The 14540-nt window shown below is 42.5% G+C and overlaps 1 protein-coding gene across 1 annotated transcript in view; it reads right to left on the minus strand.

The window, feature by feature from the left end:
• TECPR1 (tectonin beta-propeller repeat containing 1) overlaps nucleotides 1–14540 on the minus strand; it is a gene marked incomplete in the record, with an annotated part of 1181271 nt that overhangs the window by 23005 nt on the left and 1143726 nt on the right. Inside the window, 1 exon segment of the mRNA XM_044089712.1 lies at nucleotides 11012–11131. Coding sequence (XP_043945647.1) covers nucleotides 11012–11131 — 120 coding nt within the window.

Raw genomic sequence — 14540 nt, forward strand, 5'->3', positions numbered from 1 at the left:
ATGGTAGTGTGAGTTCATAGTGAAATGAAAAGTGAAACAGAAATTCATAGTGAAATGAAAAGTGAAACGGAAATGACGCTTCAGCGGTCAGTGGTGCTGCTCGGCGCCCGACTGTTGCTGAACCATGAGTCGGCAAGGGAAGGTAACCCAGCTACTATTACTCTGCATTGTACAACAGAAATCAAATAAAAATCAAGATTAACAGACTTAAGTCTTAAGATGCTAGCTATATACTTAGAAGTGCACGTATACAAACACACACACGCGCACGCATGCACACACGCGAACACGTGCACACACAGACACACACACACACTCTGCATTATATAACATTAAGTACATAAAATATGTGTCAGAAAAAATTTTAAAAATTGCAGTAGTATCTTTGAATAGAAGCAAGTTTCTGAGGACAGTTGTTCAGCGGCCAACTGTAGCCGGACCATAAGTCAGCGATGGAAGGTAACCCAGCTACTACTACTCTATGGTACACAACTAAAATCAAATAAAAATCAAGAATAACAGACTTAAAATGATAGCTATATACTTAGAAGTGCGCACGCACAGACATAGACACACACACATTCTGCATTACATAACATTTACTATACAAAATTTGTGCCAGACAAAATGTTTAAAAATTGCAGTACCATCTTTGAATAGAAGCATGTTTCTGAATGTTGAATCTGTAAAGCTATGAGATGAATGTGCCCAATAGCTGGCATTAGTGTGGTGTCCCGGAAATCACAAATGCACAGGTGAAAACAGCCCTTTCAAAAGCCAAAAACACAGTGTCAGTGGGGCCAGATGGTGTCCCAGGATGTGTCTTGCATGAACTAACCCCCCACCTAAACATGCTGTTCAACCACAGCCTCTCCAAAGGCTACATGCCCATAGAATGGCTCACAGCAACGGTTATTCCACACCACAAAGGAGGGTCCACAACTGACCCTGGTAACTATCGCCTCATAAGCCTGACTAGCTTGGTCTGCAAGGCTATGGAGCGCATCATCATGGAACTCATTAACAAAGACATTGGGAACCTCCAAACGCTTGACCTGACCCAGTTCAGCTTTAAGGGCAGATCATGCCTACTAAACCTGGTTGACTTCTTTGAGACAGTCACCAAGGCCATAGATGAGGGAAAGGTGGTTCACACAGCCTACCTTGACCTCGCCAAGGTGTTCGACACCATTCCTCACTCAGGTATTATAGAAAAACTCACCAGCCTGAACATAAACCCCACGTCACAAGATGGATTGCCAACTGGCTTACAGACAGAACTCACAGAATAGCAGGCTCCAAGTCTGACTCTAAACCAGTCACAAGTGGTGTCCCGCAAGGCTCGGTCCTGGGACCCCTACTGTTCAGCATATACTTCTCAGAAGTACAGGCAAACACAGGAAGACTATGGCTAACCAAGTTCGCTGATGACTGCAAACTGGGAGCCATAATTGACTCTCCGGCTGACATGGACATCCTCCAAAAAGGCCTTACTGAGATGGACACCTGGTGTTAAAGTCATGGCCTCAAGCTAAATGCCAAAAAATGCAAAGTCATCCCGCTGGAAAAAACAAAACACCCACAAATTACCACATAGGTGGCAGTCCCCTTAATACAGAAGAGGTAATAAGAGATCTGGGGACCCAGGTAGATAGTAATCTTTCATTTGACAATCATATTGCCAAAGTAGTTAGGAAATCCTTCTATGTGGCCCATCTAATTACTAAAGGGTTCACATCTAGAAATAAAGAGGTTATGGTGGCCCTCTACTCATCACTCATCAGACCCATCATAGAGTACAATGCCCCATTTGGGATGTATCTCACAAGACACTTCCAACAGCTGGAAAGACCACAAAAGTACCTCACCAAGAGGATTACTGGCCTCAAACATATGTCCTATGCAGCCCGAATGAAAAAACTCCGGCTGTACTCAGTGGCATATCGCTTACTCAGAGGTGATCTCTGCCTGACTTACAAAGCCATGTCCAACTCAGAATTGATGGACATGCTCCACCTAAAGAAATCCAAGTCACTGCGAGCCAAGCGCTCTAGCGAGCTAAACCTCGCCACAACAATAAACAGAACACGCTGGAGGGATATATTCTTGTCACAGAGACTCCCCATGCTTTGGAACAAAATTCCTAACTACATTAGGCAGAGCCCCTCAATAACACTCTTCAAGACAAACCTTGACGAGTGGATGGGTAACAGAAAATACACCCCCTGGGATCACTGCATTGGCTCTACTTGACAGAGGCTCAGTTAATTAATCAATGGTGCAGCGAAAGCCGACACACTCTGGCTAGGCTTATAAATTCCCTCGGGCAGATAGCCTAGTACCTTCCTATGAACCTATTATATCACCTGGCATAGGTGTTCAAATGTGCTCACTAGTGGAAAAAGGGCACGAGTATAGTACAGTTGTGTACTTACCATAAATGTAGATGTTCGAGTGTATTCACTGTTGCAGTCATTCCAATTGGGTTATCATGCTGGCAGGCTACCCGCAGTCGGCCTGAATTCCAAAGTCTAGGTCTGGCGTCAGTTGATGTCACCTCCTCCCTGATGTCAGTGCGCCAGGGGTATAAAAGTTGCAGCCGACGCCATTTTCTTCAGTTTTTCTTGCCCCAGATGTCAGGTGCCCCCAAAAGGGAAGGCTAAAAATATGTCAATAAAGCATGCATGCACCAAGGTAAACTTTTCCTTCATCTACAAGCAAACACACCACAAAAGTTGTATAGAATAGAGAAGTACAGATAAGTTCCAGCAAAGATAAGGGGGATGGTGGGAGGGTAACCTGAACTGCAAAAGTGAATACACTCGAACATCTACATTTATGGTAAGTACACAACTGTACTATGTTCATCGTGTTTCACTGTTGCAGTCATTACAATTGGGTTGAATCCCAAAGCTAAGGTTGGGAGGCTGGAGCTAAATAGGATTAGGAGTGGTTATGAGGCCCTGCAAAACTGCAGTGGCAAAGCCTGCCCTGGATTTAGAGTAGAGTGGTAAGTGATAGTGCTTTGTAAAAGTGTGCACTGAACTCTAGGTTGCAGCCTCTAAAATGTCTTTGGTTGGTACTCCTCTGAGGAAGGCTGCTGAAGTGGCTGCTGCTATGGTTGAATGTGGCCTAGTGCCCTTAGACACTGATTTGCCATGTTGTGAATAGCAGAAATGAATGCAGTGGCCTATCCACTTTGAAATAGTCTGCTTTGAGATAGCCTTTCCTTGAGATCCTGCAGCATGTGCCACTAGTAATTGCTCAGTCTTTCTGAAAGCTTTGGTTCTGTCCAAGTAGAAACACAGCTGCCTGCGTATGTCCAAAGAATGCAGAAGTTTCTCACCCTTATTCTGTGGATTTGGGTAAAAAGTAGGCAAATGAATAGTTTGGTTAAGGGCCACACTGGACACTACCTTAGGCATAAATGTTGGGTTTGTCCTCAGAGAAACCCTATCTGGATGGAAAATGATAAAAGGTTCCACAGCCATGAGTACCTGTAGCTCTGAGACTCATCTTGCAGAGGTTATTGCTAGAAGCAGAGCTGTTTTCCATAATAAAAATGTTATATCAGCTGAAGAGGTTGGCTCAAAAGGAGACAGGGTGAGTTTTTCCAAGACATAATTGAGGTCCCATGCAGGAATTGGTGATCTCCTTGGAGGCCTTAAGTTTTTGGCTCCTCTGAGGTACTGCCTTAATAAAGGATGAGAAAAAATAGGTGGCTCTGTATTGTAATGAGCTGAAATGGCAGAGGCATGAATCTTAATTGATGAAAAGGATAGGCCTTTGTCCAGCATCTCAGTTAAATATTGTAAAATCTGAGGAATATTTGGTACAGTCGTGTCAATACCTTGTGCCTGGTTCCAAGCACAGAATATCTTCCATTTTTCAGCATAGGATTTTCTGGTACTAGGCCTCCTGGCCTCCAAAATAGCATCCATCACCGCTTTGGAGAGAGGTGTGTTTTGAATGACTACATTATCCGCCATGCTGCCAGATTTAAGGTCTTGAGTTGTCTGTGCAGGATCTGATTGTTGTGTTGGGACAGTAAGTGAGGAAGTTGAGGTAATGTCCAGGCTGGGTATTGAGACAAGTTCCTTAGGATTGGGTACCACTGCTGGCGAGGCCAGTGTAGGGCAATCAGTATCATTTTTGGCTTCTCTTGTCTGACTTTTAGGAGTACCTTGGGGAGGAGAGGCAGTGGAGGAAAGGCATAGACTGTTAAGGGTTTCCAGCTGAAAGATAGAGCATCCACTTTCCATACTTGCTTGTGATAAGTCCTTGTGCAGAATCTCTTCAGTTGGCAGTTGTGGGGGGAGGCAAATAGATCTATGTCCGGGCATCCCCAATTCCTTGTTAACATGCTGAAGACTTGCGGATCCAATTTCCACTCGTGGGGATCCATGAGGTTTCTGCTTAGTTCGTTTGCCAGAGTATTTACCTTTCCTGGCAGGAATTGTGCCTGCAGATGTACTTGGTAAGTCAATGCTGTGTCCCACAAATTCATGGCTAGTCTGCATAGGGGGTAGAAATGAGTGCCTCACTGCTTCTTTATGTACCACATGACTGTAGTATTGTCTGTCTTTATCAGTAGTTGTCCCGGATGAAATAGATCCTTGAAGGTTGTCAGGACATTCTGAACAGCTAGCATCTCTTTTTGGTTGATATGTAGATGCATTTGGCTTGCGGACCATGTGCCCTGAATACATCTTCCTGCCATGTGGGTCCCTCAGGCATAATCTGATGCATCTGTTGTTAATATCTGCCTGGCTGTGGGTAAAGCGAATGGCTGTCCCTTGTTGTGGTAACAGGCCTTTGCCCAACATCGAAACTCCTGTTGCAGGCAGGGAATCAGGGTAATTATTGTTTCCAGGCTGTGGCAATGTTGAGTCCAAACACTTTTTAGATACCATTGAAGTTTCCTCATATGCAGTCTTTCATATGGAATTAGCAGAATGCAGGATGCCATGACGCCCAAAGCCTGCAGAATTTTTCTTGCAGATAACTGGGTCTTTGTTGCCAACATTTTGAAATAAGTAGTCAGTTGCCTTTGTCTGGCATGAGATAAGCCATCTGGGCAGTTGTATTTAAGCTTGCACCCAGGAATATTATCTCTTGAGAGGGTACTAGTTTTGATTTCTTTTCGTTTACTGTGTACCCTAGGCATGTTAGTAATCTTTTTACAAATGCCAGATGCTGTAGTAGAATGTCCTTGTTCTCTGCCTGAATAAGGCAGACGTCCAAGTAAGGATATATTTGTATTCCTCTTTGTCTGCAAAATGCAATTACTGGAGCCAGGCATTTTGTGAAGACCCTGGGCGCAACAGATAAGCCAAAGGGCAGTGCAGAGAATTGGTAGTGCATTGAGCCAGCTATGAATCTGAGGTATCTTCTGCATGACTGTCTGATTGGGACATGCAGGTATGCCTCTTTTAGGTCTAAAGTCACAAGCCAAGCCTTCTTGCCCAACATGGGCAGAAGCTGCTGCAGAGTCAACATTTTGAATCTTGGAATATCCAGGTATGTGTTTAGAATAGATAGGTCCAGTATTGGTCTCCAGGCTTTGTCCTTTCTGGGCACCAAGAACAGTCGAGTAAAATCCTTGTCCCTGCTCTTGCTGTGGTACTTGCTGAATGGCCCTCATGTCCATGAGGGATGACACTTGCTTTTGTGCCTCTGCCCATTGATTTTTTGGCAGGTCTTTCAAACCGTTTGCCCTTGGCAGGGTGTGAAAGTGAAACCTGTAGCCTTGTGACACTATATCCAAGACCCATTTGTCCTGGGTTATTACGTGCCAATTTTGAGAAAAAAGTGCTAGTTTTCCCCCTAAAGGTGCTGCCAGAAGGTAAGAGCTTGGCGCAGGCAGGGGGAAGTCATTGGGACTGTTTCCTGTATGGCTGTGATTTGTCTTCTCCGCTTTTGGAGGTAGAAGCACCCCATTGTTTACACCTGTATGAGCCTTGGGGCTGGGATCTGCCTCTAGGGTGCCTGTATCTGCCTCTTTGTGGCCTGTCTGACACTGGAAAGGACCAGTTCTTTGTAGGCCAGTGTCTGCTAAATCTTGGAGGCTGTACCTGTAAGAAATCCTTGACTGTTTGCATAGATTTAGCTTTGTCCTCCATTTTCTTCAACACCTCTTCTGCTTTAACACCAAACAAGGTATCATGCTGTAATGGAGCATCTAATAATTTTGCTTTAACATGATCAGGCAGATTCTGTTCCTTTAACCAAGCATGCTTCCGAATGACAGAACCCGTAACAGCGGCCCTGCAGGAGGCCTCCATAGAATCAAAACCACATTGTAAAGTATGCTTTCCCACTTGTTCAGCTGCATGCAATAAATCCTGCATTTCTTTGTTTTCTGCACATTCAGAATTTATCAACATTTTCTGTTTAAGCAGTGACATGATATATTGCTGATATTTAAGCATATGAAACTGACAATTTAAAGCCCTTATAGCCAAGGTAGCAGAAGTGTAAATCTTTTTTCCCCATCTGTCCAGTGCCCTAGAATCCCTGTCAGGGGGGGTAGGGTTTTTTGCAGTGGAAGCCTTGACCCCTTTGGGACCTTGAGAGATAGTTTCTGGGTCAGCAGCAGGGTTCTTAAAAAGAAATGTATGTGATTCAGGAACCCTGTAGTATCTGTCTGGCTTAACAGGAGCTGGAGGTAAAGAGTCAGGAGTCAAACTGGACTCTGAAAATACATAATCTACAATGTCTAGCACAGGTGAAATAGCAAGGGGCCTGTGCTGAGGTAGTAAAAGGAAGTCTCTGAGCCTTTTCTTAGATTCTGAATAATCTTGGCTCTCCCAGTGGAAATGCTCCCTCATGGTATGCAGAGTTTCCCCAAAAGAATAATCCTCAGGAGGAGAGGCTGAAGGGATAGATTCTTCAGCATCAGATTCCTCATAGGGAGGAAGAGAGTATTCCTGATCAGAAGAGGAATCAGAAAAAATGGAAACCTGATCTGAAGAGTCATATTCTGTCTCTTGCCTAGGCCTCTTATCAGGAGGGGGATGGGAACCCCTGATCAAAGTAATTAGGTCTTCGGCCATTTTAAGCATCTGTTTTTTAGGCATGGAGGCCTGTCCAAGGGGCTGTTGTACTTGTTTCTTTGTCTTTAGAGATGCTTTAGTCTTTGCCTTTGAAGCTGAAGTTGTTTTAACATATAACCGTGTAGTCCTGAAAACACCCACAGAAGCCAATGCCTGCTCAGCGGCTCCGGACCCATCTGAGGGAATAGTTTCCGTGGTTTTAATACTTTGAGTTTGCAACGGCCTAGTCGGCTCCACGTGGGAGTCAGAAGCGGCCTGCGGCTCTAAAGTAGTGGGTGTCAGGGGCTGTGAATGCACCTCACTGAGAACCGGCGACTGGCTTAGAAGAAGCCTCGTCGTCAGTTTTGGAACGTGGATGCCTGTCCTTTTCTTTTTCTTTGCGTTTCTTTTGAATTGCGGTAGTCGGATGGCTATCCAACGACATCTTGTAATTAAATCTTCTGCCAAAATAGTGAAATGCAAAATCGTACTGATGCTTAATAGTGCATTGGTTAAATCTAGCACAAAACCGACAATTAGCAACGTCGTGATCAGGGCCTAGGCAAGGAATACAGTAAGAATGGAAGTCCTTATGAGGTATTTGCTTCCCACAAGAAATACAATTATTAACTTTTTCTGACATCGGTCTGGAGCAAGAAAAAAGTTTACCCAATAGGGTACTTGGCTTTTAATGAAGACTTCGGATCTGAAATTCGAACACGAAAATCTCAGGAGTCGGCCGACCGGCACTTGCGAACTGCTTTTGCTTTGGGCACCGCACGGCAAGAAAGACTGAAGAAAATGGTGTCGGCTGCATCTTTTATACCCCTGGCGCACTGACGTCAGGGAGGAGATGACAGCAACCGACGCCAGACCTAGACTTTGGAATTCAGGCCGACTGCGGGTAGCCTGCCAGTAGGATAACCCAACTGTAATGACTGCAACAGTGAAACACGATGAACATCTGGTATCGCTTGCAGTCACTGAATACAGAAGTTTCACTTCTACCACATGTGGCCAACACACACATTCTGTTTTTTTTTTGTCTGTTTTTTAATGAGCATTCTAAGAATATTCAAATGATACAATGGTTACATTTTTACATTTCCCATGATAACTTTCCCAAGCTTATCATTAAAGAGGCCAGGCCAAACCACACTATCCTCTGCATGCATGTTTAAGCCTGTTGCCCCAGCCATGATGTCAGTACAGTCATAATTGCAGTGGCTATAAAAGCTCACTGCAGATGCCATGATAAGGGCCCTGACCATCTACTCTTTGACTCCAAGTCAAGAAGAGCTGGAGGTTTTACTAAGGCCAGTTTTAATATGGAGGAACAGAACCCAGGGAGGTGACTGAAAGAGTAGAGGCAATTAAAATTGTGGGTTAAGTGTACATAAGCAGCAGCCAGTCTAGCTGTATATCAAATAATTTATGGCCTCAACTACTTCTTCCCTCTGTTATGCTCACTGAGTAACAAAATATATATATATTTTTTACATAGGATTATAGGAGGTTACTAAGCTAATGACCTTGGGGCCCTTACAAGCCTAGCCAAGAGTATATCCCCCCCAAAAAACCTTAGTCAGACCCTGTCGCCCTTGTCAATGAGGGACACAGGTGGAACCCCTGGGACAAACTTGTCGTTTCCCATCCACTCATCAAGGTTGCGCTTGAAGAGGGTCAGTGAGGTACTCTGTTTGATGTGTATGGGTAGTCTGTTCCAGAGACAGGGCAGCCTCTGGGAGACAAACTTGTCTCTCCAGCAGGTTTTGTTGATACTGCGTATTAGATTCAGACTTTTTGAGTGGGTAATGCGCGGGCAGTTAGACTTACGGATATGGCGCATCTCTAGCAGGCAGGGTTTGAGACTGCCTTGTAAGCAAGACACAGATCACCTCTGAGCAACCTATATGATACCGAGTAGAGTGATGGTGATTTAAGCCTTTCTGCATAGGTCAGGTGTTGGAGGCCATGGATTCTCTTTGTGGGATATTTCTGTGGCCTTTCCAGTTGGTGCAGATGTTTGGAGAGGTACATACCAAACGGGGCTTTATACTCAATTATTGGTCAAATGAGGGAGGAGTATAAAGAGGTAATAACCTCCATTTTTCTGGATGTAACCCCTTTACTTATGAGATGAGCCAAGTAAAAGGCTTTTCTGACCACTGCCGCTACATGATGGTCGAATGTGAGATTGTTATCAACCTGAGTACCCATGTCTCTTACCACAGGTTGTGTGTTTAGTGGGTTGCTGTTGATGTGATAATCAGTAGGGGCTGTGCTTTTGCCAAATGGTATGATGATACATTTTTTTGCGTTTAGCTTGAGGTCATGACTTTGGCACCAGTCATTAGTTGTTGCGAGACCATCCTGTAGTATGGTTTGGGGAGTCAAGGACAACACCCAACGTACAGTCGTCTGCAAACTTGGTCAGCCACAGGACTTTTGTCTTTGCCTGGACCTCCAAGAAATAGATGCCAAACAGTAGGGCTCCCAGGACAGATCCCTGAGAAATTCCACTAGTGACAGGTTTGCTATCACAGGTGGAGGCACTTATTTTTACCTTGAGGGTCCTATCTGTAAGGCAGTTGGCCACCCACCTGATGAGATAGGGATTTATGCCAAGTTGAGTTAGCTTTTCAATGATGCCCAGGTTGGGAATTGTGTCAAAGGCCTTGGCCAAGTCAAGGTATGACTTTCCTTCATTCAGGGCTTTGGTGACAGTCTCAAAGAAGTCAACCAGGTTCAACAGGCAAGATCTGCCCTTGATGAATCTGAACTGGGTGGGGTCAAGTGTTTCGAGACTGCCTATGTCCTTGTTAATGAGATCCATAATAATACACTCAATGGCTTTACAGATCAGACTTGTCAAGCCAATGGGGTGATAGTTTCCGGGGACAGTAAAGGCACCACCTTTGTGCAAGGGAATGACAATGGCAGTTCTCTGCTCTGCTGGGATGAAGCCTGTACTTACACTGTGGTTGAATAGGGTGCTCAGTGGCAAAGCCAGTTCTTGCTGGAAATGGTGCAGAATACAGCCTGGGACACTACTAGGTACCATGGAAGCTGTGTTCTTTGCCTTGGATATGGCCTTTAACACTTGATCTATGGAGATGTGAGGTGCAGGACAAGTATCAGGGATGTCGAAAGGGTCTTTGGGGGGGACGGGGGGGTGAAGTTTGTGCTGAACCTATCTGCAAACAGGCTGGCTAAGTCAAAAGGATCAGTGCAGGTGATGCTGTTAAATACTAATTTAGAACAAGCCCGGGCTTTAGTAACAGAGATAAAACAACTGGAAATGGGATCTTTAGAAAATGGAGGGAGCAAGCTACATAGGAAAAATGAGAATTGTGGGATCAATATATGCAGAGCAGGAACAAGATTTAAGAGGCAGGATTTGAATGAGCCTTATAATGCTTAACTGACAATGACTGGATAGATTATAAGTGATGTATAATGTTTGTAACTACAGTTGTTTCAATACTGTCTGTGATGTATACTGTTTGCAACTAAAGTGGTGTCATGTTTGTTTTTCATTTGTATAAATGTAAGATTGCCTATGTCATGTAAGAAAATTTAATAAAGATGTTTGTTGAAAAAAAAGACTAGCACATTCCATTTTGTGATCTTTTTGTGACAGAATCTCATTCTTCCTTAGATGCCTGCAGAAGACCAAGTACAACCCTACCATGCCAACATGATGGTCTGTTCCTGCAGCCTTGTCCTACTCAAGAACCAGGTCTGATTAGACACTATGAAGAAGCAAGGAACTAATACATAAACCAAGACAAATAACTGCAGAGGTTGTACAGGAAAAAGGATGAGACACAGTACTAAAAAGGATTCATAAACTTTACAATCAGGCATGCTAAGTTCTTAAGTAGGAATCATGCAAATAACAAGTCAAGCCTTCTTATTCCAATCAAAATATGCATTTCAAATTCAAACAATATTATGTAGTTCTGAATACTTACTCCGATTCCATAATCCCAAGAGTGCCCTTTGGGTTCCAGTGGATTTACCCCAGTTCGATGACACACCGTTCCACAGCTCAAACTATGACTACCCTGAACTTTGTCAGCAATTATCCAAATCTTAAAACAAAACAGAAATTAAACCATGACAATGAATTTAATGGTGCAAGAAAAATAAGCAACCATGAAATAACATTCTTCATGTAAAGTATCAACTCTATCATGTAAAATGGTGGAAGCACTTTGATAATGTGGATGAAAAATATCATCTTGATGTATTCATTTAATACACTGGTATCTATCAGGCTCAGACACAGATTCCTGAATAATCCTAGTAAATATATTAGTATCCTGCAGAAAGCACCACTACTCCATTGTAGCTGCCATGCAGGAAGTGTCTGTTTATGAAAAATATAAGAACCTTGTTACACTGTCACCATGAAGCACACACTGAGTAGATGACATCACTTTCTCAATATAGTTCCTGTTTCTTTACAAGTCTGTGTACACCTATGCATGTTTTAAAGACAATAAAACAGGATCTGAAAGAGAATTAACAGTCTCGTATATGATCTGCAAGATTGTGCGCTAACGTTCACATTGTCCTCATCTCTTTGACAAATCAAGTTATAAACTCCTAGTGGAGAGATGTTAATCTCTTTAGAACTATAAATGCTGCTAAAGAAGTATAAAACTGTTCAGAAACTACAATGGCAGCATTTATTAGATTCTATATCTTATATCACATTTTATTAGTAATAGTAAACGGAAACTCAAAGTGTTAGAAGTGATAAACAGAAAAAATAATAATTTGAACTATTTAGCAAGATTCATTTCCTGTAACAGATATGCACAGAATATACTACTGTGTAGCTGAACCAGTAATAAAAAGCTAACATAAAACACAGAATTACAAATGAAAAGAAGGGACCAAGTAGAATGCCACCATGGAAGCGTAGGATTCAGAAAACTAAAAAACAACTAAGCAGAAAGCATCACTATTAGAAAACTACTGAAAAAAGGAATATACTATTTATTTTATTTTTATTTTTACATTTGTTGACCGGGATAGTCCGACTGGATACATGTCCATTTTCAGCAGAGGCCCAGGGAGAAAAGCTCCAAGGGTAAGCAGATACAGCATTACATAATACCAACATTACATATTACAAACAGACTATTTACAGTGATTACATAAGTAAGCAAGTTAAACAAGTTCCACAGGTTAGAGTTAATCCCGAGCGTAAATCAGGATTAAATTAAATTACACAGTAAACTGGTTAACAGATTTTTACACATTCTAGAGACAGTTAGCCAGGCTTGATACATTGACATAGCCAGTTAAGTGCCAAATGTTGTTTGAGTCTAGTTTTAAATTGACCTAAGGTAGAAAGTAAGGTAATAGCTGGAAGAGAGTTCCAAGGTCTACTTACAGAGTTTGCAAGGAGAGAGTCACTGGCTGTGTTATTAATTTTGCTAGTCTAAATTAGTAGTTTGTTAGAGGATCAAAGCGGTCTAGGATTGTTATAGGGGGTGATAATATTTTTAAGTGCAGGAGTATTGTCCGGATTATAGAGGATTTTATAGGCCATAATCAGTTGGTTATACTGGATTAGGCTGGGTAGTTCAAGCCACCCAAGCTGATTTAGATTGATGCAATGATGTGTCCTAAAAGGCAGCCCAGTGGCAAACCTGGCAATGTGGTTGTAGCAAATTGAGAGTTTGTTAAGGACATCTTGTTTAAATTCAAGAGTAGAGGGGATGCATACAGAAGGATTGAAAGAAGGTGAGAGTGAGCTATGGCAATTTTAGCTGGAGGGGTTAGGAAGGCTTTTATTCTGTAAAGTGACCCTAGTTTTTTATTAATGGTTTTGATAGTTTGTTAACGTGTAGATCGAATTTTAGATTATTATCTATGATGACACCTAATAGTTTTGTAGAGGGGTCAGGGGAGATTATTGTGCCATCATTTGAATTTATGGTAAAGGTGAAAGCGGTAGACCTACGTGTTGGTGAAAATAACAGCATTTTAGTTTTTTTGGGCTATACGATCAGACGACGTTCAGAAAACCAGTTTTCTATTGTACTAAAGGTGGTCTGGGTAGCTGACCATAACTCTATTGGAGATGTGGCCGAGCAAATCAGAGTAGAGTCATCAGCATATTGGATACAGCTGGCTTTTGGGATGAAAGTATAAAGGTCGTTAATGAAGATGGAGAACAGCAAGGGCCCTAATATAGAGCCTTGTGGTACCCCAAGGGTGTTAGGTAGAAGATTAGAGAGTTTGTTCTGCCAAAGGACAGCCTGCTGTCAACCATTCAGGTAGGATTGAAACCACTGAAGGGCTCTAGTATCTAGACAGAATGTTTGCAGGGTGTGGATTAAAAGTTGGTGATCAACCATATCGAATGCCTTGGAAAGATCCAACAAGAGGGCTGAGGATATATAATTATTGTTGCAATTATGGTTTATGGTGTTGGTAAAGGCTAGGAGGGCTGAAGTAGTGCTGTGATGAGGAGGGAAGCCATGCTGAGTGTCTGCCATAAGGTGATTCTGGATTAGGTGGTGCATGAGTTGTCTATGAATACCTTTTTCCATAATCTTTGCAAGTAGAGAGAGTAAAGTTATTGGCCTATAATTGGAGAATTCAGTAGAGCTGCCTCATTTGTGAAGTGGGATTACATAGGATATTTTCTAGATGGTGGGAATTTTAGCTTCTACTATGGTTCGATTGATTAGTATTGAGATGGGGTAAGCAATAGCATCAGCTGATTTTTGTAGGTACTCGGCAGGGAGTTGATCAGCAGAAAGTGTAGTGGGTTTTAATTTTTTGATCAAGGTACAGATGAGTGAAGTGGCGACTGGTTGGAAGCTGAATGCGAGTAGGTTTCTAGGGGTGGTACTTTCAGGACCACGGGAGCTAGGAGATAGTTGGCTAGCTAGGGCTTGAATTGTCTCAGTAAAGAATCGGTTAAAACTGTCAGAAACATCTTCAGTGGTTTTATCAATAGTAGCAGCAGGGATTGGGGTTGAAGTTTGTCCAGGATGTAGTAGATTATTTAAACCTGCTCAAAACTTCTGAGGGTTATTTTGATTTACTGTCTGTAAATTACAGTAGTATTGTTTTTTTGTCTTGTAAAATGGATTTTTTAGTTTCGTTCCTGGATTGCCTGTATTTAATGTGATCTTGGGGGTCTTTAGAAGAATTCCATAAAGCCCATGCTTTGTTTCTAAGGGTAATTTGAGTTTAGACTCTTTAGAAAGCCATGGCGCAGTTTTTACCTTTGTTCTCTTTGAACGAACAGGTGCATGCAAATCAAGGATCTCAAAGAATTTGTTGTTAAAGTATGCTACTGCTTTCTCTAAGGGGAGGTGTTTTAGAATAGACCAATTACATGAGTTTAGTTCTTGTTGGAATTTGGCAGGGTCAAAGTTTTTATTGTTTCTAACCTTTCTGAGTAAGGGTTGTTGGGAATTAATGGCTTTGTGCTTAATTACATATGTGAGAAGGTGATCGCTTAGGCCATCA

This window comes from Protopterus annectens, chromosome 12.part0 (assembly GCF_019279795.1).
Source record: "Protopterus annectens isolate FY-2018-M chromosome 12.part0, PAN1.0, whole genome shotgun sequence".
Classification (NCBI taxonomy): Eukaryota; Metazoa; Chordata; order Ceratodontiformes; family Protopteridae; genus Protopterus; species Protopterus annectens.